At 46.8% G+C, this 23,817-nt stretch overlaps 1 protein-coding gene across 1 annotated transcript in view; it reads left to right on the forward strand.

Moving 5' to 3' along the window:
* The first annotated feature begins 3,718 nt into the window (after window positions 1-3,718).
* The window catches only part of LOC307221526 (digestive cysteine proteinase 1-like), a 33,121-nt gene continuing 13,022 nt past the window's right edge, over window positions 3,719-23,817 (forward strand). Inside the window, exons 1-4 of the mRNA XM_079986114.1 lie at window positions 3,719-3,870; window positions 11,576-11,635; window positions 19,105-19,197; window positions 21,429-21,601. Of these exons, the coding sequence (XP_079842240.1) occupies window positions 3,819-3,870; window positions 11,576-11,635; window positions 19,105-19,197; window positions 21,429-21,601 (378 nt within the window). The 5' untranslated portion in view covers window positions 3,719-3,818. The remainder of the gene's footprint in view (window positions 3,871-11,575; window positions 11,636-19,104; window positions 19,198-21,428; window positions 21,602-23,817) is intronic.

Raw genomic sequence — 23,817 nt, forward strand, 5'->3', positions numbered from 1 at the left:
TTTGAGCTGTGCTAATCTCTCCTGTTTGCCTGGAAGGGCGATGAAGAGAGATGTGTTTTAAAACTTATGGCTTCTACAAGGCTGGAGTGTAACCCTGAGCATTTCCAGGCAACCTGTTTTGTTTGCAAGATGCCCCATTTGCAAGATGACCATTGCATTGTACAAAAGCAAACATCACCTCACAACTCAAGGCACGCCTGGAAGAAGCAGACCATTTGGATCCCTTCCAGTCGGGATTCAGGCCTCATCATGGGACTGAAACTGCCTTGGTCGCACTGGTTGATGATCTCCGGCGGGCTAGGGACAAAGGTGAGAGCTGTTTCCTAGTTCTGCTGGATCTCTCAGCGGCGTTTGATACCATCGACCATAACATCCTTCTGGACCGTCTTGAGGGGCTGGGAGCTGGGGGCACTGTCCTACAGTGGTTCCGCTCCTTCCTCCTGGGCCGTGTTCAGAAAGTGGTGGTGGGGGATGAGTGTTCAGACCCCTGGGCTCTCATTTGTGGGGTGCCTCAGGGTTCTGTCCTCTCCCCCATGCTTTTCAACATCTACATGCAGCCGCTGGGAGAGATCATCAGGAGGTTTGGGCTGGGTGTTCATCAGTATGCAGATGATACCCAGCTCTACCTCTCTTTTAAATCAGAACCAGTGAGGGCAGTGAAGGTCCTGTGTGAGTGTCTGGAGGCGGTTGGAGGATGGATGGTGGCTAACAGATTGAGGTTGAATCCTGACAAGACAGAAGTACTGTTTCTGGGGGACAGGAGCGGGCAGGTGTGGAGGATTCCCTGGTCCTGAATGGGGTAACTGTGCCCCTGAAGGACCAGGTGCGCAGCCTGGGAGTCATTTTGGACTCACAGCTGTCCATGGAGGCACAGGTCAAATCTGTGTCCAGGGCAGCTGTTTACCAGCTCCATCTGGTACGTAGGCTGAGACCCTATCTGCCTGCGGACTGTCTCGCCAGAGTGGTGCATGCTCTGGTTATCTCCCGCTTGGACTACTGCAATGCACTCTACGTGGGGCTACCTTTGAAGGTGACTCGGAAACTACAACTAATCCAGAATGCGGCAGCTAGACTGGTGACTGGGAGCGGCCGCCGAGACCATATAACACCGGTCTTGAAAGACCTACATTGGCTCCCAGTATGTTTCCGAGCACAATTCAAAGTGTTGGTGCTGACCTTTAAAGCCCTAAACGGCCTCGGTCCAGTATACCTGAAGGAGCGTCTCCACCCCCATCATTCTGCCCGGACGCTGAGGTCCAGCGCCGAGGGCCTTCTGGCGGTTTCCTCATTGCGAGAAGCAAAGCTACAGGGAACCAGGCAGAGGGCCTTCTCAGTAGTGGCGCCCACCCTGTGGAACGCCCTTCCAGCAGATGTCAAAGCGATAAACAACTACCTGACATTCAGAAGACATCTTAAGGCAGCCCTGTTCAGGGAAGTTTTTAACGTGTGATTTTACTGTATTTTTGGTTTTTATGGAAGCCGCCCAGAGTGGCTGGGAAGGCCCAGCCAGATGGGCGGGATATAAATAATAAATTATTATTATTATTATTATTATTATTATTATTATTATTATTTTCCTGTGCATTTTCCCATCACATTGCGGGGGGGGGGGGGGGGGATTTGGTGAAGCATGTTTGTGGCACCAGAGCTCCAAAAACGGCTTTAAATGTGCAACCTGAATTTACCGGTTTGTGACTGAATCCCACCTGAAAATGGCAACAGTCTGGAAGCTCTACTATTGGACAAAGGTTTGCATCTGGCCCCACCCACCCTGGCATCTGGCCCCCAGAAGGTTGTTTGCAAGGGAATGTGGCCCTCTGGCTTAAAAAAAAAGGCTCCCCATCCCTGATGCTGGAGGAGCACAGGTGGTCACCACAAGCATGGTCTGAACTGTCTGCCTCTGGGGAATGCAGTTCAACCCACCTGGCAATTTCCATGCATCCTCACTCAGTCATGATCTGGATACACCTGTAAGCGTAGGAGTTAAAACTATGAGGGACTCCTGAATGCATTTCAAGTATGCCAAGAGGGAGGGGGAGGGTTAATGATAACATTTTGGCAAAGGGAGAAGGAAAGACGATGGACACAATTTACATATCAGCAGACAGGAACCTCTCTATTGGCTTTTCCAGTGCCTGCTGAAGACATTCCTTCTCCAACAAGCCTTTGAAGTGTGGAGATACTTATCCCTCCCTGTATCTGCACTGGATGTGAAACTGTTTTTACATAGGAAATTGTTCTCGTTTATGCAATTGTTTTTTACTGCATGGTGTCCTTTTTAAATTGCTTTTAATTGCCAGTGATTTTTCTGTGAAATTGTTTTCAACATATTTTAAGGGAAGTGATTCATCAGTGGAAATCACTGGATAACTCCTATTGGTGGGAGGCTGGATTCAGGTGAATCTTTGGTCTTGCCTAAAAGGGCAGTATTTATTTATCCATTACATGAATATACAACCTTTTCCTTGGGGGAGCTTGAGGTGGTGTACATGGTTCTTCCCCTCCCCATTTTTTCCTCACAACAACCCTGTGAGGTCAAGGCCACCCAGTGTGCTTCAATTTGAACCCTGGTCTCCCAGGTCCCAGTCCAGCCAGTGCTCTAATTACACCACACTGACCATTCAGTTGTTAATAAGGCCCTCCTTGTATTCGTATTATTAAGGTATTATTACTATTAAAACAGTACTTTTAATTAATAGTAATTCAGTCCAGTAGCTGATGCTATTAATTGGTATCAGTATTAATAAGGCTCTTTGGAATGCTCCCTCATAATCATGTAGAAACATATGTTTATAAATTCTATTTATAAAGATTTGTGTTTCCAGTCTGGTTTTAGTTTTTGCACTTTTGTTGTATTTTGTCATGCTTTTTTGTTGCATTTTTAATGCTTATATGTAGGTGTGGATTTATTTTATTCATGCTTTTATACGCCACCCTAGAATCTCTTAACGAGGAGGGCAACCAAGAAATATTTTAAATGAATATTTTTGGGGCTGACAAAGACCTGCAGACGTCCAGGATGGAGAGAATGTTGGGCTATCAGCAACTGAGGAAGAGGGATTACAATCAGGGTGATATGGGGTGAGGAATCTAGTCTTCTCAAGCCCCAAATGTTTATTTTCAGTATCCTCAGAGGGAACAGATTAACTGTGGGGAGATGCATGCCATGAAGCTAAGAATAAAATTAAAAACCCTCTCCGCATTGCGGACGTTGCAGTAGGAAAGGAGAGTGTAGTGGTTAGAGCCAGCGTGGTGTACAAGTTAGAGATTAGGACTTGGGAGAGTCAGAGTGGTGTATAAATTAGAGATTAGGATTTGGGAGGATTTGGGATTTAGGAGACCAGGTCACTGGGTGATCTTGGGTCAACCACTGCCTCCCAGCAGCCTAGCCTAAATCACAGGGCTGTTGTTGGGATCAAATGGGGAGGGGGAGAGAACCACGCATGCCATCTTGAGCTCCTTGCAGAAGGGATACGAATGCACTAAAGCACTTAATCAAGAAAAGAGCTTGCAGCCCTACACCCACTTACCTGCGTCTAAACCCCATTGCATTCATTGCATTGAATGCAATGGTGTTTACTTTTGAGTAGACGCGTCTTTAGGAGCGCACCTTTAGTGCCATGCGCCGGCTGGAGTCAAGCCAAGTCCGCCTCTCCGCTGCGAAATACGGTAATCAGCTGTTCGGAAAGGCGAGGCGAGGCGAGGCTCCGCCCCCGGGGGGCGCTTGGCCGCTCTCATTGGCTGGCCGCGCTCCTCTTAAAAGCAGAAGGTGAAGTTCTGCTGTCTTGTGCCGGCTGGGAAAAGGAAGAGCCGCAGACATGGGGAAGCTTGCCTTGGTCCTGATTCTCTGCTCGTGGAGCTTTGCTTTAGGTGAGTAGGTTCCGGCTAAAGCAGCTGTGGCGTTTGCATTTCTGGGCGCTGCAGACGCGATCTGACAAGGAAGCCCAAGAGACTGGGTTTGCAGCTGCTGTGTGCTCTTCCTTAATGTGGGAAAAGGCCCCATCAAATCATTACAATAGATGAGAAAGGGTTGCCAACTGACCGCGCTGGGCAGCATGATCTGACCTGCTCTTGTGCCTTTTCAACTATTCCTTTGGCTGTGGGCAGCTAAGTTCTACTCAGGAGTAGACGCACTGAAATGGATGCACCTCAGTTAGTCGTGGCCATTAGTATCAGTGGGCCTGCTTTGAGGATGGCTAACCTTGAATGTCACCCTTGGTTTGTAAGAATGGGTAAGGAGCTGCTATCTTCTGCATGGAGGAAAGTGGGTCCCTATGTTAATATTTGTAGATCAAGATGCTGTTAAAAGCATGGGAGTATGGGGCTGGTGAAATGTTGGCATGCCATCCTTTAATCCTATTTTCCTCTCACCTTCTGGTATCTACTGATCCACTGTTATCTACAAGGTACTTTCAGCTGTGAAATTCTGTGTCAGTGGGGTGCTGTTTAGGACTGCATGGGCTCCTTCTCTGTCTTTGTGTGGAGTTCATGGTATATGCCAGTTCTGCATGTATGTTATCCTCCATATGCGCAAGCAGCTATTCACAATTTGCACACATGCAGCACTGTTGTATGTATGAATGTATGTTTATTTCAGCCATTTATATGCTGCTTTACATCATAGCAAGGGACGCGGGTGGCGTTGTGGGTTAAACCACAGAGCCTAGGACTTGCCGATCAGAAGGTTGTCGGTTCAAGTCCCCGCGACGGGGTGAGCTCCCGTTGCTCAGTGCCTGGCCACATGACCCGGAAGCTGTACGCCAGCTCCCTCGGCCAATAAAGCGAGATGAGCGCCACAACCCCAGAGTCGGCCACGACTGGACCTAACGGTCAGGGGTCCCTTCACCTTTACCTTTACATCATAGCAACTGAGGCTCCATACACACCATACATTTAAAGCACATGTCTTCCCTCAAAGAGTCGTGGGCATTGTAGCTCTGGGAGGGGAAGTACTACAGTTCCCAGGATTCTTTGGAGGACAAAGCCAAGGTCTCCTTGAAAGTATGAGGGGATGTTTGGAGGTGATGTAAGGCAATGCTGCTTTTGGCATGTAGGGGAGCCAGTCTTTTTTCTCCCTAACAGGATTGGTGCCTTGAGCTGCTGTGAACTAGGCAGGAATCCAACAGATGTAGCAGTGGAGGGTGTAGCTGTACCTGGTTGAATATCTGCCTGTTGCACTTCTTTTCTAGGCACACAGCCTGTGACCAATACAGGTGTGAAGCTCTTCGGTGTCTTCTTCTAGAGGAGACTAGAAAAAAGAGTCAGGGAATGAAGTGAGTGAGGGAAAGGAACATGAGGTCATCTGTTGGGTTGCTTAATTTACTTGATTCATAGGATTTGCTTTGTATCACCACCTTTTGCCACATAGGAATACATAACAGGTCCCTACGGCTGAGTATTGTCTACTCTGATTGGGTTTTAGATAGGGGACATTCCCAGCCCCTCTCTAACTCTGGATATGGCAGAGTTTGAACCCAGGATCTTCTGCATGCAAGACAGATGCCCTACCACTGAGCTATGATCCTTTTTGCTCTCCAAGTAATTTGGAATGCAGGCATTATAAGCTGTTGCCTTTACAGGCGGATCCAGAGGCATCTTTGAGTTAGGATGCATAGAAACTGCTAGGGCAGCATTCCCCAAAGGCCATGGGTTCAAACCTCCCTTGCTCGTAATGCCAATCTCTGTTTCATCTGCATCTGGAGGCAAGTGGGCTTGGGCTGTCTGCAGCTATTAGATGTACTTCTGGCCACACCCTGGTGCCTCTGGATCTTTTGAACTCCAGCTTCCATCAGGCCCTGCCAGCATATGGAAACTGGAATCCAAAACATCTGGAGGGCGCCAGGTTGGCAAAAGTTGCTCTTCTGTATCCTACACTGCAGAAAGGGTTATGGCAGCTGGAAAAAGTGTCATGAAGAGGAAGCCACATAGAGGTTGTATAAGCAAAAAAGCCCCAACTTTAATGCTGACTCAGGCAGTTTCTGGTATGGCAAGCCAAGAGGGCCAATGCAGTATGCCAACTTTCCCCAACTTGGTGCCCTCCAGTTGTTTTGAGGCCAAGGCTCTCGTCATTCCAGACCATTGGCCATGCTTGCTGAGACTAGTGGTGGTTGTAGGCCAGAACATCTGGAGAAAGCACCAGGTTGTGAAATCCTGGGCTATGTTGTAACCCCAGGTCTGCATAACTTCAGTGGAGACAGCCTTGTCACAGTTATTCACACCCTGATGACCTCTTGATTAGATAACTTCCAATGTCACCAGCAACATTCCAGAGTCGTTCACCCCATTAATTGGGAAGGGTATTTTGGCTCAGCCCTACTCTGTGTTGTGTGCTCAGCTGGGGAGTTTCTTTTTGGTACCAGAACTATGTTCCACCCCAGGACTCTAAGTTTCATTCGCTTCTGCACCTCCGTTTAGAAGAGAGAATTTTTGGTTGCTGCTGGGAGTCAGAAACTAGTGCTGAGCTATTGCAGATGTACAGTAGGTTCTCATCTATCTCGTGTTCAAAACACTTAAAGGATGTGGGAATAGCTTGACCCAGGAAGTTTGTGCTTACAGTGTGCAAACCAGTATGATGCCCTAAGCTGGAGGTCTCAGCTGGTCAGTCTAAATAAAGTTGACCCAATGTATTGACTGGCTGCAAATAGCAGAAGTCAGAGATGTTATTGAGGTTATTGAAGCATTTCCCCACATGCCGCAGGTGACAAAATCCTTTGTGAATGTGTGCTAACAGTTACATAAGGCAAATACCCTGATTTCTCCAGTGATAGCATCTTTAAACGATTGGAACACTTGCTGGGATTTGCATTGCTGTCCTCTTGGTGAGATTTGCCTAATTGTGCTGCAAGAAGGAAGTGCGCACCCACTGAAGAACAATGACACCGAGTAACATCACACATGAACATGATTAGTGTGTTTTTCCCCTCACTGGGCATATTGCATCACTGGTACCTGTCATAGTGAGCGCACAATGGAGCTTTAGCAATTGAAATAGCTTGGGAAATACAGTGTTTTGACTTGTCACAGATACTCGCTGCCTGGAGTCAAGGCACTGGCACATCTAGCTCTGTGTTGTCTACACCAGGGTTTCCCAAACTTAAGTTTCCAGCTGTTGTTGGACTACAACTCCCGTCATCCCTAGCTAGCAGGACCAGTGGTCAAGGATGCTGGGAGTTGTAGTCCAGCAACAGCTGGAGACGCATCTTTGGGAAACCCTGGTCTATACTAACTAGAAGCATCTCTCCATGATTTTAGGCAAGGTTCTCTCCCAGCCCCACCTGAAGATGGAACCTGGGACCTTCTGCTTGCAAGGCAGATGCTCTGCCTCTTAAGTAATTTCACATACTTGTTGGAAGAGATAACCTGTACTGTGAAAATTCCTGCTACCTTTCCCAATCAATTAAAAGAAATGCATGGCTGGCTTATTTTGTGAAATTTTTGAGTACATAAAATTGCTCGCTTGCTCTTTTGATAACAGGTGTAGCAGCCTTTCTAGTAGAAGGACTTCTCATTCCCTTTTGAGCTTGACAAACTGGCAGAGCCAGAGTGCCTTTCCATGTCTGTCCTGTATAGAAAACCACAGCTCAAACAGCAGCTGCAGTTTCACTCAGAACCACATGAGAGTATGTGGGAGGGCAAAAACATGAGTCAATTGTACTTCAGTGGTCAGAGTCACAAATAATGGTGTTAATTTCACCACCCAGATGCTCTGGGCAGATATATCAAAAGGCTGAAACCTGCTTTCAAGTAGATCTGGAGAATGACGTTTCCCTGGGGCTTCCTGGGAACTGTAGTTTTGAGACTGGCAGGACTTCCCAGCTCTTCCTGTCTTCTAACCCTAACTCTGCCCTCTTGCAAAACTACAATTCTGGGGAATTTCTTTGCTAAAATCAGGTAGCAAAAGAGATCAGGTGGTGAAACTCTGATCTTCAGAACTTTTAAATTCTGGGTGGGCCTCATCTTGAGCACTGGAAATTATAAATAGCCACTCCCTGTACAGACACCCACACCAAATGACAAAAACAATGAATTGGTTAAGAGCATCATTCCACAGTCTTGCCCTCTGGTCTCAAGATTCAGCCACATATAGAACAGATGATCCCCCTACCATAAGGGCACAAAAAAAAAAACCCTCAGTGTGAGGGTTGCATTCCTTTCTGAGAAGCCTTCTGAGGGTTGTATGCAAGCAGTGGGTGGGACAGAGGCAAAAGTGGGTGGAGCAATTAATGCAAATTTTATCCTTCATGCAATAGGCTAGTTTCTGCAGAAACCCCCACACCCCTTTCTGTCCTCCATCCAAGCAAGCAGGAAGCACTCTGAGCCAGGTAAAAACCTTTTGGGAGGGAAGTGAGGCTTGTGAGAGGTGTGGCCAAGGGAGCCAGATAGAGGGGCTTGGAGGGCTGCCTTTGTCCCTCGGGTCCAAGGTTCCCCCATCCCTTCTCACTCCACTTCCATAGGAATCATAGAACTGTAGATTTGGAAGGGACCCTGAGAATCACTTAGTCCAACCCCCTGCAATGCACGAATATGCAGCTGTCCCATACGAGGATCGAACCTGCAACCTTGGCATTATTAGCACCAGTCTCTAACCAACTGAGCTATTCATTGAGTGTTCTTGCTTTGTTGATTTTCAGTGGCTTATGCTGGAGGCCTAGGATGGCTGTACCCTGAATGATCTGTGTGAAAAAGTATTTCTTACGTCCCGAATCTCCCACTATTCAAGTTCATTGGGTGCCCCAGGGACAGAGGTGCAGTGGTCCAGGTTTGGGGTGTGCGTGTGGGTGGGTGTCAAAGTCCTGTCACTATTTCTGCAGCATTGTCCTAGAGCTGCTGAAACACTAGGAAGCGAAAGCTTTTTAGCCACTGAGAAGTAGTCTTCTCACTGTTTGTGCTAGTTGGGATCAAGCAGAATGAAAGGAGGTGAGTCAGCTCCTGAGGATGGGCTCCTAGGGTCACTCTGCAGAAGGAACGTGGGAAGAACTGGGAGGAATCGGCTTCATTCTGTATGCTCCAAAGCTAAGCATTTGGCAACACTGAAAACACAAGGCACTTCCATTTCAAGGAACAGTGTGCAAATTCTGTTACATACAAAGGAACTTCAAGGGAAACACAGCTTAAGTCACTTAGAAAGAAGGTACATTTGCCTATGTATGTGCACAGAAAATAGTAGATCTAGCTGAAAGGCAACACATGGAGAGCTGCAGTGATTGTTGCAACGTGTCCCTAATTATTATTGTTGTACAATTGTGAGATGATACAACCTTCTAAAATTATTATATAATCTTAGAAGGGTGTGTGGCTCTGGCTGTCTGAATTTGCTACTCCAGTGCTGTCCAGGGAGGAATTCAGCATTGTGCTCTTCTGATCGTTCCCTTAATCACAAGCGCTTCAGTTTGCCAGGTGGAATGATCTGCCCTCTTCTCCGGCATACCCTGTTCTGGTGTTTCATTAACCTACTTTCCTAATACTTAGGAAGCTGCCTTATTCCAAGGCAGGCCATTCGTCCATCTAGCTCAGCACTGTCCTGCAGTCGCTCTCCAAGGTTTCAGACGGGAGCCTCCCCCGGTCCTACTTGGAGATGCCCAGGATTGAACCCGGGACCTTTTGCATGCAAGGCAGATGCCCTACCAATGAGCTATAGCCCTTCCCCACTATGGAAGGCAGTTGGATTTTGGCATCTTCAGGAAAAATGCTGACATGGATGAACTTGGAGAGCAGCAAGGCATGTCTCCTCCTGAAGCTTTCCTGCTTCCAAATTAGAGGCTGCTTCATGCAACCTGCTCGCCCAAACGCTCCAACCCTAGCCGGGAGCCAGTAGCAACTGGGGCTGCTTGTTCCATGTCAGTTTTGCACAGATGTGACAAAACTGATTTATTTATTAAATTCAAGTTTAATAGTAAGAATTACATAGTAAAATACAAGGGGAATAGAATGTAGCAAGGCTTGCTGTCCTTCACAGTGGGAGGTTCGTATGCTGCCATGTCACACAACCTTTCTTGCATCTGCAAATTAGGAGCTTGCCCCCTTTGCGGGAAATGCTGGCATCAAGGAAGAGGCGGGCCCCATTCTCAGGGTGTGTCGGCTTTGGTTTGCGCATTGTTTAATAGTCATTCCAAACTGAAAGTTGCTTAATGACAGGGGCAAGCGTTATAAGGTTAGGAGTCATAGGTGTTCCTTGGCACTGCTGTTAAAGCATCTCTTTAAGACAAGCTTATCAGATATATATTTTGGGTTTGGTCCCCTATTTTTGCACTTGTGCAATTTTTAATCCTGCTTCTGTGGTGCTTTCCAATGTAGCACCTGAAACTCTCCCATTTCCTCTTCTGTCATCCAAACAACCATTTCTATTTGCTGCATTTTAATCAAATCGCAATGGGATGCGGGTGGCACTGTGGGTTAAACCACAGAGCCTAGGACTTGCTGATCAGAAGGTCGGCAGTTCGAATCCCCGCAACGGGGTGAGTTCCCGTTGCTCGGTCCCTGCTCCTGCCAACCTAGCAGTTCAAAAGCACTTCAAAGTGCAAGTAGATAAATAGGTACCGCTCCGGTGGGAAGGTAAACTGCGGTTCTGTGCGCTGCTCTGGTTTGCCAGAAGCAGCTTAGTCATGCTGGCCACATGACCCGGAAGTGGTACGCCAGCTCCCTTGGCCAATAAAGCGAGATGAGCGCCGCAACCCCAGAGTCAGCCATGACTAGACCTAATGGTCAGGGGTACCTTTACCTTTACCTAATCAAATCACAATCTTAAAAACTGTATTCTTGCAAATCCTTTCATCCAAAAGTCGACATTGATTGATTGATTCTACAGCATTTATACTCTTTAGTCGAAAATTATATTGGAGAGGCTTACAAAGATCAACTCTAAGATGGTCTCTGACCTCCAGTTCATAATCTAAAACTAAATGACACACAAGGAAAAAGGAGGAAGAGGGAGGAGAAGAAGAAAGAAAGCTCTAGCTCCAAAAGTTACAACTGATGTCAGTAGTGGGGCTGGCTGCCTTGCCCTTGATAAAGATCAGTCCCTCCTCTGAAGCAGTTGCAGGAGCAGAGCTGGTGACAGTGTCTGGGGCTGGAGAGTAGAAACACAGTCTTCTAAGTACGAGAAGAATGAAGAGGTGTGTGTCCTAAAAAAATTACTTAAGAGCAGCCAAATTACCCTTCGGAGAACTCGCCCAGCAATTCATGCTGTAAAGCTGTCATTGGTTGGCTTGTGAATATCTGTCAGTCCATGAAATGTCCAGTGCCAACTGAAAATATTAAGACTTAACATTTGTATAGCACGTTCAAATGTTTAATGTGTTTCACACACATTCTCTAGTTGTAATCCTCACAAAAGCCCCAAACAGTAAATTGTCATGGGTAGTATTATCCCCATATTGCAGATGTGGGAAATGAGGATAACTGAGAGGGTAAAAGCCACTTGGTAAGTTCCTGACAGAGACAAAATTCAAACAAGGGCCTTCTGGTTTTTGTAGCTCAGTTCAGGGACATTTCCTCTACAATGGGCAACCTTTGTTCAATCGCTTCTACATCACCATTGTGAGGCATTCAATGCTACCAATTTTTTTTCTTATTTCAGGAAATGGGTGCGCTCATTCAAGGATAACCCCTGATTTTGGAGACCTGTACCACGTCAAAGGTAAGCGTCACTTGGTATGGCTTTTCAGAGGCAGGTGGCACAAACACATGCGTGCGCATGCAGTGGAGTGGTTCTTCCTGCTTTTGACCAAAATGTCTGGTTTGGGCAACTTTGCTATATGTCTAGCCAATAATAATAAAATAATAATAATAATATTTTTTTATTTATATCCCGCCCACCCCAGCCAAAGCCGGGCTCAGGGCGGCTAACAACAATAAAATAATACAACATTCTAAAATCATTTCATTATAAAATTAATTCAAATCAAATTAATGGCAACCATTGGGCTAGAGTTCTGTGAAGATTGCCAAAGGAGGGAGTCAGGCTGTGCCCTAGTCAAGCTCCTAAGCTGCTTTCTGATGTCACTTTCCCCTTCAGTGGATGGCCATTGTTCCAGTGCAGAAAACTAGTTGATGTAGGAACATAGGAAACCAAGTCAGACCAATGACTGCACTGGCTGGCAGCAGCTCTCCAGAGCTTCAGAGAGGGGCCTCCCCAAGCCCTTCTTGGAGTTGTTGGGGATTGAACCCGGGACCTTCTGTATACATAAGCTATGACCTTTCCCCCAAAATGTGCAGGTAGAGACACTGAATCCATCTTGAACCACGCTTGTGTCTCTTATGGCTGTGGTTGTGCAGCGGGTGCAGGTGTCCCTTCATGAGCAGTAGAAGTTGCATCTGGAATTGTGCAAAGTATCCCAAGTTTGGCTGAGAATTAGTGGATCCTTTATTATTGCCAGCCTCCATTTTGGAATACAGTGGTACCTCAGGTTAAGTACTTAATTTGTTCCAGAGGTCCGTACTTAACCTGAAACTGTTCTTAACCTGAAGCAGCACTTTAGCTAATGGGGCCTCCTGCTGCTGCCGCACCGCTGGAGCACGATTTCTGTTCTCATCCTGAAGCAAAGTTCTTAACCTGAAGCACTATTTCTGGGTTAGCGGAGTCTGTAACCTGAAGTGTATGTAACCTGAGGTACCACTGTATAGGGACCACACTGGAAAATAATATGTGGGGCTTCCTAAGAGTTCCGAGCTATGGGAAATCTCTAGGTTGGAAACAGCCTATTCATAGACACCCTAGTTTTGGACATGTTTCTGCATTAAAATCGAAGGACCCACGAATTGCCCATCATTCTTTGCTTGCAAGAGCGGCAGTGCACAAAGCCTTCTGGTCCTGCTCAGGAAGCATGAAGTAACCAAGGTTGAGGAATCTGTTGTTGGGCTGCAGCTCCCGTCTGCCCCAGCCAGTGTGGCAAATGACCAGCTATGATGAAAGTTGTAGTCCAACAACATCTGGAGGACCACAAGTTCCCCATTCCTGAAGTAAACAAACTAGTTATTTATTGCTCATTATGCAGTCAGAGACAGTTGGGAGGAGTCACTAATGTTAGAAATTGCAGCATTAGGTAAACTTTAGCAGAGGGGTCACTACTACCAGGTAAACCATGATGCTCCGCTTTTTTGGAATGCCTTATGCCCAATGCTGCCATCTCATTAATGTTTCTTTCATATTGCTACACATTTTAACCTGCTTGCATTAAGAGCTTCTAGTTGGCATATCCCAGTGAGTGTCCCGGAAACGCATGTTTGCACCATTGCTGACTTGGTGGGAAGCTAAACCTAGAGGGCAATCTGCATCTTCTCCTGAGCCAAATGATAAGGGTGGGGATTTCTGTGGAATCCAATCTTTCCTCTTTCCTCCTGCCTCAATTTAGCCCCTTCCTGTATAACCTGAACAAGTATGTGCAAAGCTTCCTGAGACACTCTGAAGCAAGTAGGTCTCCCATTATTAAGCTCTCCTTCCAGGAATATAATTTAGCTAGTGATGAAACCTGACAGGCAGCTCTAATGCAAAACTGTGATTAGATTCAGCAAAATTAAAAGGATTGTGCTTGAATGTGTTAGTCACTTCTCCTGGGAATCTGGTGAAATAGTTCTTCCTAACTGTTCCAGGGAAGGGACGGGGGTGGCGCTGTGGGTTAAACCACAGAGCCTAGGACTTGCTGATCAGAAGGTCGGCGGTTTGAATCCCCACAACGGGGTGAGCTCCCGTTGCTCGGTCCCTGCTCCTGCCAACCTAGCAGTTCAAAAGCACGTCAAAGTGCAAGTAGATAAATAGGTACCGCTCCGACGAGAAGGTAAACGGTGTTTCTGTGTGCTGCTTTGGTTCGCCAGAAGCGGCTTAGTCATGCTGGCCACATGACCCAGAAGCTGTACGCTGGCTCCCTCGGCCAATAAAGCAAGATGAGCGCCGCAACCCCAGAGTCGGTCACGACTGGACCTAATGGTCAGGGGTCCCTTTACCTTTACTTTAACTGTTCCAGGGACACACATAAGAATGCTTATGCTTGTAGCTGACAGCCATGCTAGACGCAACATTTTTCACATATTAGTTGGGCAGTATGTAGCCGATTTTTGCTTAAGGTAGCTCAGTGGTAGATGATCTGCTTTGCGTGCAGAAGATCCACGACATTTCCAGGAAGGGCTAGGAATGCCCCCTCTCTGAAACCCTGGAGAACCTCTGCCGGAAAGTGGAAACTGCATTCCCCAAACCTTGTGCCCTTCAGAACTTTTTAGAGTCCTACTCCCATCAGCCCTAGCCAGCATGACTAGGGATGTCAGGGATGATGGGAGTTGTAGTCCAAAACATCTGGCAGACACCCAGTTGGAGAAGGCTAGTTTAGAAAATAACAGACAGATAGATCACCGCTTGTTCTACAAAGCAAAGAGAACCAGATAAGAAGTAATAATAATAAGAAGAAGAAGAAGAATTAATAATAATAATAATAATAATAATAATAATAATAATACATGAAAATGGTAAATGTGGATTAAATGGAAGGGAAATACTGTATGGGACATCATGTTGATGAGGATGGCACTATGTGCAAAACTTGCATGCATAAATGGCATCAAGTCCACAATGAAAACCAAGGAAGAAGAATTGTTCTGCCTTAGGCAGAGATGTATCCGACAGTGGAATGTGTCACTAGCACACTTTCGTTGTTAAGTTTCCTGTTTCCAGTGGGTCTCATTTATTGCCTTGTTTTTAAATCTATATTTTAATTTGTTCTAGAAACACTTCGTTGGCTGCTGTTTAACAACCATTAAAATATTTGAGCAGTGACACTGAAAAGCCCACAGTGCCTTTCTGATTGCCAAGTTGGCGGCAGCTGTACGTAATTCTACCTACCGGCCAATACACAGATATGTCCCCAAATGCTTCCCAAGATCTTTTTCCTTTTGCAAGCTGTGGAAGTCATTGTACAATTGTGCTTTTCATGAAAAAAATACATGGCTCAGGTGAACTGTACCTTCCCCACCCATGCCACGCCCAGTAATGTTTTGGAATGCAGCTCCCCACAGTCCATGGTGGAAATTGTAGTCCGAAACACCTGGAGGGCATCAGGTTTGCATAGATGGGGCATAGCAGGATGTACACACACAAAAAGAACAACTCTGTGACTCTCCCGTGGAAGTGTGGAAACTCAGCTACAATTCTTCTTGGCAGCTTCAGGCAGAAGTACAATGACTGGGTTGTGCCAAGGTGTGTCCTTATTTTGCCCAATATAAATCTTTTGATAGGAACAGTAGGCAAGCTGCCATTCCCGCCCCCTCCTGCAATCATTTCGGAAATATCTAATGTCGTGTTCTTCAGTTTTGGGTCCCTACCCAGGTGTGGTTGGACCATCATCCTTGACCATTGGCTAAGCTGGATGAAGGGAGTTGTAGTCAAACCACATCAGGGGACCGAAGGCTGAAGAGCACAGATCTAACGCCGTTTGGTCTTGTTCATGCTAGCCAAGGTTTCCCAAACTCCAGCTAGCAGAACCAGTAGTCAGGGATGATGGGAATTGTAGTCCAAAAACAGCTGGAGACCCAAGTTTGAGGAACCCAGTGCTAGCCAAAGAATGATGATAGTATAAAGTTTTTCAGTGGGTTAAGTGGATATTTTAACCTGGGTCTAAGTAATAGGGGAACTGAAGTAAAGTGTGGCATTTCATCAGATTAATCCAGACTTTCCCAACCTGATGCCCTCCAGATGTTTGGGACTCCATCTCCCATCAGCCTCAGCATCTGGGGTTGTGGAAAGTCAATATTAATTTATCCAGGGTGTGAGTATGATGGAGGGATGAGAAACCTGTGGCCCTCCAGATGTTGTTGGACTCTGACCCCCATCAGCCCCAGCCAGCACAGACAGTGGTCCAGGGATCATGGGAGTTGTAGTCAACTAACAGGAGAACCGCAGGCTTCTCACTGTGTCCTTTCTTAAGCCTGTCTCCAGGCAGATCAATCCCACCCATGTTGCTGGAGAAGCAGCTGTTTCATCACGACAAATGTGCTGTGCAAAAAGAGGAACTGCAAAATAATATTTCCAAAGAACATCATCACACCGTAAAAAAAAAGTCTTTGTATATCTCAGCAAAATTTCCTGTATGCCAGATGCTGGACACAAAGGTGTGGAAGGTTGTTGTCTTCATGCCCCACTTATGAGTTTAGCAGCATCTATCTGATTGTCTGCTGCTGGAAACAGAATACTGGACCTTAGTCCGGGGCCAAAATATTCATTGTCTTTGAAATGCATTTGCGTCCCTGAAATGTCTCCCATCAACTTCTAGTTAAAGCTGGCATGCAGGGGGTTGGTGCTGCACTTGGGCCTCCCCACCTTGGCTCCACGTTGTAGGTGACCCAAGTGCAAGGAAATACTGAGCCTAACAAAACTGGCATCTCACCTGTCTGCTTGAACAAAAGAACACTGGGAAACGTGGGGAAGAGATGCTGTGAGTTGGCCAGTGTGATTTAAAGCGATGCACAGTCTGTCTCAAATCCAGCGAGACAAATCTTTACCTTCTTGTGAATTTCAACTTGGCTTGGCAAACAAGTTGTTTATTGCCGTGACTTGCAGAAACTGTGTTAAGCAAAACTTTGCATTGATTTCTCAACTTCCATTTGAATTTGCAGCTCGGAAGAACAATAGAGTTTAAACCTTTCGAAATGCCTTTTAAAATCTCAGCGCTGACAAAGCCCTTGGGCAAATGTTTGCTCAACCTGGTGCCCTCTGGATGTTTTGGACTACAGTTCCCATCAGCCCCAGTAAGCACTACTGGGTGACTCATTCACTCACTCACTCTCTCTCTCACACACACACACAGACAGACACCCAGCCATCCTCTGCTCCTTTCCAGAGCATAATTTCTTCTTCACATGTTCATTTTATTTCCATATTTAATTTAGCAAGATTTATATAGTGCTGAGTTGACAAAAACCTCTAATATAAAATAATAATATAAAATATTATCTGTAAATTATTTATTGAAAAATACCAAACATTTAAAAAATCAGCATGCAGTTAAAATATAAATAAAATAAGCAGTGCTAAAACAAATATACATAATAAAACTACACATGAACATTTCATGTCTGGGTTAGCTCGCCCAACAAAGTTTTTTTGCAGGGGCTGAAAACAGAAAATCAAAGACCAGTGCTGCCACACTGAGGGATCACTTCCTTTCAAGTGTGACATAAGCGTTACTATATATTGCACTTGTAAAAGTTCCAGTTCTGCAGACTGAATCATTTAAGTAGGTTAAGGCAGCCAATGGTCCTAAGTTCTTGAGAGCTTTCTATACTAATAACACAAACTCCTTGCATTTGACGTGGTAACAAATCAGCAGCCTCTGAGTAGGGGTGTAGCCAGGATTTTTGTTGGGGGAGGGGAGGCAGCATTCCCCACTGTGTCAGTGCCATGATCATTGCAGCCAGGAAGGAAAAAGCACTTAAGGGTGTAAAGTGGGGGGCAGTGAGAGGTGAGGCCTGGGAAGAGTTCTGAGGGCCACATGGAGAGGGCTGGGGGTGGTGTTAAGGATTTTTGCCATCCCTAAGGTTGATTCAGCTAAGAGTGATTCAGCTAGACAGGCCTTCAGCAGGCCTTGTCTGTTTCAGCCCACAAGAATGACAAATTAAATGCATTCCACAAACATTAAGATTTCAGGCACTCTGAGCAATCTTTCCAATGAAATGAGAGTCGCACTGCTTTCACAATGAGAGAGAATTGGAACCAGTGCATTCATGGTGACGTTTGGCACTTTACAGTATCCCCCCCCCCCTTAACAACTTCAGTCTTCCATTCAGGTGTGTCCTCCATTTAACAACATGGGCAAAACTAGATAAGAGTCAGACAATTTTCCACAGTGGAATTTTCCCCCCTGTGCCCCATTTTCCTTTGGGAAATTAGCCACTTCACACACATACATTACTGGTTGTATCCAGCTTTAAGTTTCACTCTGAGCAGTTCCCTGAAGTAGACCTAACATAGTCAACAGGCCTAACTTATTCATGTTCATTAATTTCAATGGGTTTACTTTGCATATCTTTAGCATTGCGTACAACCCAATGAGCGAATAACAGTTGCAAATACAATATTATGAGGCAAGCTAGGAAGTTTACAAGGGACGCGGGTGGCGCTGTTGGTTAAACCTCAGAGCCTAGGACTTGCCGATCAGAAGGTCGGCGGTTTGAATCCCTACGACGGGGTGAGCTCCTGTTGCTCGGTCCCTGCTCCTGCCCACCTAGCAGTTCGAAAGCACGTCAAAGTACAAGTAGATAAATAGGTACCACTCCGGTGGGAAGGTAAATGGTGTTTCCGTGCGTTGCTCTGGTTCGCCAGAAGCGGCTTAGTCATGCTGGCCACATGACCCAGAAGCTGTACGCTGGCTCCCTTGGCCAATAAAGCGAGATGAGCGCCGCAACCCCAGAGTCGGTCACGACTGGACCTAACGGTCAGGGGTCCCTTTACCTTTACCTAGGAAGTTTTCAAAGGTTCCCTGTGTGTTTTAGACCCCTTGAAATTCAGGGGAGCTTCCGCAGATACAGGGGGGAATGTGGAGTTTGGAACAGACAGGGTTAAAACTCCGTGGTGCCCTGCATCTGGGAGGGGCCGGAAGCAGGGCTTTACGTCACAGGCTTTGTCTGTGAGAGTTACTTTCAGTTCTACCGAGAGACGCTGAGAGACACAGCTAAACAGACAGGCTGTGTCTGTGTGCTTTTGGAAGCACGGAGAATGCAGGAAAGCTCCGATGGAGAGACTGATTTATGGCTTGTAAATAAACGCTTCTAGAGATAAGAACCGATCTGTCTTTTGGACTTGATTTATCCCTTTCTCACATGGACTCAGGACCGCTGCATTACTCTGCTAGGCCAGCTCAGAGCTGAACTGGGAAGCTTGCTGGACCCAATATTCCGGACGGGGAATTTATTTTCATGCCCAAAGGGAAATCCCAAGCTACCGGTACATAGAACATTGATCTGGTTGCCCACTATAAATCCATCTCTGTCACAGCAACAACTACGGAGACATTGAAGCATACCCTGTGGATGTGAGCGTAATCATGTGAGGTTACTTTATATGCAGGCAGCCAAAAAGTCCTTCCTCTGAGTCCCTCACCTGGAAACTCTCATTGTGTCCTGTAGGAGTCATCAACCTCCCTTATGCCGAAATCGAAGAGCCCTTTGAAGCCTGGTACAACCTTACTGGGAACAAGAGTCGCATCGAGTACTACGACGGTAAGAAGCCGTAGAGAGGGCAGTGGGGTGGGAAGGAGATGCCAAATGCTCTTGGGTCTGGTATGGGAGACCTCATGCTCCCAAATAATACGATGGAAATGGAGAAGAGGAGGCGCTGCAGATGTCACCCTGAGCACCTTGCAGGAAAGGTAGGATGTAAATGCAGTAATAATACAAGGCAGAAGTGGGTTTCTGCAGTGGAGGAGAAAGTTCCCAGCAGATATCCCAGACCAAACAAGATGAGACGATGGAGTAGGGACAACATGGTTGGGTGTCAGCCAAGCCCCCCCCCCCCCAGCAAGGAGTGCACTGGACCTGCTCATCCTCTTCACCAAGGCAACCTTCTCGGCTGCTACTGCCTGCTGGCTCATTGGCCCTCTGCCTGGCTAGCAAGCAACTGGTAGCAGTCATAAGGAGGAAGGGCAGCAGCAGCCTGATATTGTGGCAGGGAGGAGGAAGTAGACTCAAGGAAGGAGGGAGACCATGGGGGGGGTGAGGGGCATCTTGTCCAAGGACCCTGCAAAACCTGGAGCTGATGCTTCGATGGAGGCCCCCTTTCTAGCTCTTTAACGACAGTAGCAATAAGCATAGGAAACTCCCTTACACCAAGTCAGACCACTGGTCCATTTGGCTCAGCGATGTCTACACCAGGAATGGGAAATTCCGGCCTGTAGGTCAGTCTTGCCCCGAAGACGTTTTCCCCAAACCACAACCCACCTGTCCTTCACCATTGTCACTGGTGTTGCATGCTGACGAGTGAGTGAACAGGGTTCAATCCTGCACTGGCCGCACAGTCCTGCTCCCAACAATAAACAGGGCCACACAGCGTAGGCAGCAGGATTCGATCACAGGATTTTAGCGTCGGAAGTGATACCAAAGGCCACCTAGCCCAGCCCCCCGTGGTGCAAGAATCACGGCTGAAGAATCGCTGGCAGCTAATGCACAGAGATTAAAGATCGGAGCAAGATCTAAATGAGATCCGGGATTTATAGTGGAGGGGGGAGATTCTCAAAAGGGTTTTTGCAAGTCTCCTCTCCGTTCCTTTTGAAGTCCCTCCCCACTTCCCTTCTAAGTCTCCCATCTTAGAGCAGGGTGGGGAGGCTCACAAAGTCTCCATCCCTGTTTTAAGGGATACCTTTTCAATTTAAGCAGCAGCCTCCAGTGTTGTTAAACTGGAAATGATCTTCCCACTCCCCTAGTGGCCTTTGATTATGCTGAGGCTGCAAGCCTTAAATTAATTAAATAGTTGGAATGCTCACCTCAACATTTAGTTGTTAATGGGGGGGGGGGGCAGATTTAAAAGGTGTGTCTGCAGCCGAAGATAATCTTTGCTTGCTTGCTTGCTGTTGAATTAAATTTATTTACTATTATTAAAGAGAGTCGTTCATTTGAGTGAGTTGGTCATGTTTATTTAAAGTGTAATCTCTCCTGCTTCCTTCAGGACCTCAGACCTCTTATTTGCTTCTTGGCATTCTGCAAATGCATTCACGTTTGCTTTAATTTACATTTCTGAATTTATTTACATTTTATTTGATTGAAAGCTAAGCTAAAAAAAAAAAAAAATTAGCATGCAGTCAGTGGGCAGCTGTAGCCTGTACAACTCGTACTGAATTGTGAGCACAGGATACTCCCGTGATCTTCCTCACTCAGATTGGCCCACGTCACATGCTTGCTCTTCCAAAGATTTTGACTCATTCCTAAAAATTCCTGATCTTCTTATTGGCTCTTTCAAGAACCTTCAAAGAGATTTGCAACAATAAAAAGCAACACAGGCTGTGTATACACCATACATTTAAAGCATCTGTCCCCCCTCCACCCCAAAAAAGAATCCTGGGAGCTGTAGTTTGCTAAGGGTGCTGGGAATCATTGCTTTGTGAAGGGTAAACTGCAGTTCCCATGATTCTTTCAGGGCAGTCTGCTTTAAAATGTGTGTGTGTGTGGAGCGACAATAAAAGAGGGCTTTCAAACCACAGTAGAAAGACAGGGTTAAAATGCATGTGGGACCCTGGCACTGTCAGACACCCCCACCCCTTTAGTGCCTTCCAACCCCTCCCCTGCCCCTTTCTGGCTTGTGTGCTTTGGTGAGCGGGGTGGGGTTGCTTGCTAAATCTCTGATTATTAACACATGTCTACAGGGGCCATCTGCCTGCACAAGGATGAGCTCTTACTGCCTACTTGTATTTCCTCTCCTTTATGGCTGTTGCTGGTTTCTCCCCTTGCTTCTGCTGCAGGCCAAGTGGTGACCTTGCAGCTTGGGAGCACGAAGCCCTACGGCACCATGTTTAAGCTCACCCCGCAAACCACGGAGGACGTCGTGAATGCCGAGAAGTGCTTCCAGCTGAACGGCACCAAAGATGGACCTGTGAAACCGCAAGGCGTCTTTCCCAGCTTTAAAGGCTTCAAGGTGAGCAAGCGGAACTCAGCAGTCAAATGTTTAGGGTTGAACTGAAGAGCAGGTGGCCTTATAATATATCCTCCCCTTGTGGTCGACCCTGCTTGGTATTGTCTGCGCTAAAGCACTGAGCCTCTTGGGCTTGCCGATCAGAAGGTCGGCAGTTCAAATCCGTGCAGTGGTATGAGCTCCTGTTGCTCAGTCCCAGCTCCTGCCAACTAGCAGTTCGAAAGCACACCAGTTCAAGTAGATAAATAAGTACCACTGCGAAGGGAAGGTAAATAGCGTTTCCATGCGCTCTGGCACTCGTCACAGTGTCCCGTTGCACCAGAAGCAGTTTTGTCATGCTGGCCACATGACCTGGAAAGCTGTCTGTGGACAAACGCCGGCTCCCTCGACCTGAAACGAGATGAGCTCCACACCCTATAGTCGTCTTTGACTGGACTCAACCATCCAGGGGTCCTTTACCTTTTACCTTTACCTTTGTCTGCACTGATTGGCAATGGATCTCCAGGATTTCAACCTCAGAGATGCTGAGGATTGAATCTGGGTCCTTTGGCAGGCAAAGCAGTCTGAGCTAAGACCCTTCCCCACTTGGATCTGGGACACCTGCTATGGACTGATTCTGTCACCTTTGCCTGCTGGGTGCTTAGCCTTAGTTGCCTGTCAATAAACACGACATACCTTTCAGGTTGCTCATTGGTAATAACATTAATAATAATAATTTTATTTATATCCCACTCATCTGGCTGGGTTTCCGCAGCCACTCTGTGCAGCTTACAGCATATATTAAAACACAACAAGACATCAAACATATCCTATACAGGCAACAAACAAACCAATAAATCAATAGAAACCAATAATAACAGTTTATAGTTACACCCAAATTAAAATAACCACCAACCCCAACTAAACATTTAACCAACCCCAACCCCCACCAGACAAAAACAAAACAGAGGAAGCAAAATTAGAACCGTTTAAAACATTGTAAAACTAGGGTTGCCATATTCTTCTTGGTGAAAGTTGTTGAGCTTTTTAGGAGTCTTTTAGCTGTTTTCAGGGTGAGTGTGAGCCTCGCCCCCTAGGCCAGGTGGACATAGGCCTTGCAGCAGGAAGCGCTCTTCTTTCCAGCACACATTGGAAGGTGCAACATACGTGGAGATCATAGGGCTGGTTGCAAGCAGCTGAGACTTGCAGCTGGGGCAAGGGCATTGGCTCTGGGATTTGTAGTCCAAAGTGTTAAGGAGGGTGCTAGATTAGGAGAGGCTGTGATAGAGCTCTGCCACAGAACTATGGTCCTTTCCTCAAAGTCTCTTCCAAGCCCAGTCTCCCACGGCGTAGGAATTAGGTGCATAGGAAGCTGCCTTTTTAGACCCAAGGTTAATCCGGATCAGTATTGCCTACACCAACTGGCCACGGCTCCCCAGGGTTCTAGGAAGGGGACCTTCCCAGGCCTGCCTGGGATTCAAACCTAGTAGTTTCTGCTATGTACTCTGCCTTATATCAGCATCGGACTCCTTGTCCTTTGGCCCATGCAAAAATTTGCCACTTGATTCCTTATTAAGTGGAGATGCCAGGGATTGGACCCAGGACCTTCTGCATGCAAGGCAGGTGCTCTGCCACTGAGATGTAGCTCCTCCCCAGTTCATCAGCCTCTTGTAGCCTACCTGTCTACATCTGCTTCAGAGGCTACTGTGCTTGCAGGGAGACCCGCCAGCTTCAAATGTCACTTGACATTTCAGCCCCTTCCCTTTCTGACAGGGCTCAAGAGAGCTGCTCCTGTCGAAAGAGGGTGGCAGGTCCTCAGGCAGCTTGGCTCAGTGATTCAGCCACTTGCCATAAGCTGCTCTGGCATGTGCCAAGCTTCCAGGACGAATGCAAAATAGGCTACGCCCAGATGCAGTTCCTTGATAATCGTGAAAAGTTGTTCCATGGTGGCTGTTAAAAGTGGCACTCATTGCAGGGAAGATGTGTTTGATGACAAGCTGTAACTTGACTTTTGCCAAGCTGCTGCCCTGAATAGTGAAGTCAGTGTGTGTGTCCGTGCGTCCGTGTGCGTGCATGTGTGACTTTGCTTTAGTTGGAAGACTTAAAAAACAGGGAGGAAGATGGGGAGCTCTAGGCCAGGCATAGGCGAACTCGGCCCTCCAGATGTTTTGGGACTACATCTCCCATCATCCCTAGCCAACAGGACCAGTAGTCAGGGATGATGGGAGTTGTAGTCCCAA

This window comes from Podarcis cretensis (genome assembly GCF_951804945.1).
Source record: "Podarcis cretensis genome assembly, chromosome: 8".
Taxonomy (NCBI): Eukaryota; Metazoa; Chordata; class Lepidosauria; order Squamata; family Lacertidae; genus Podarcis; species Podarcis cretensis.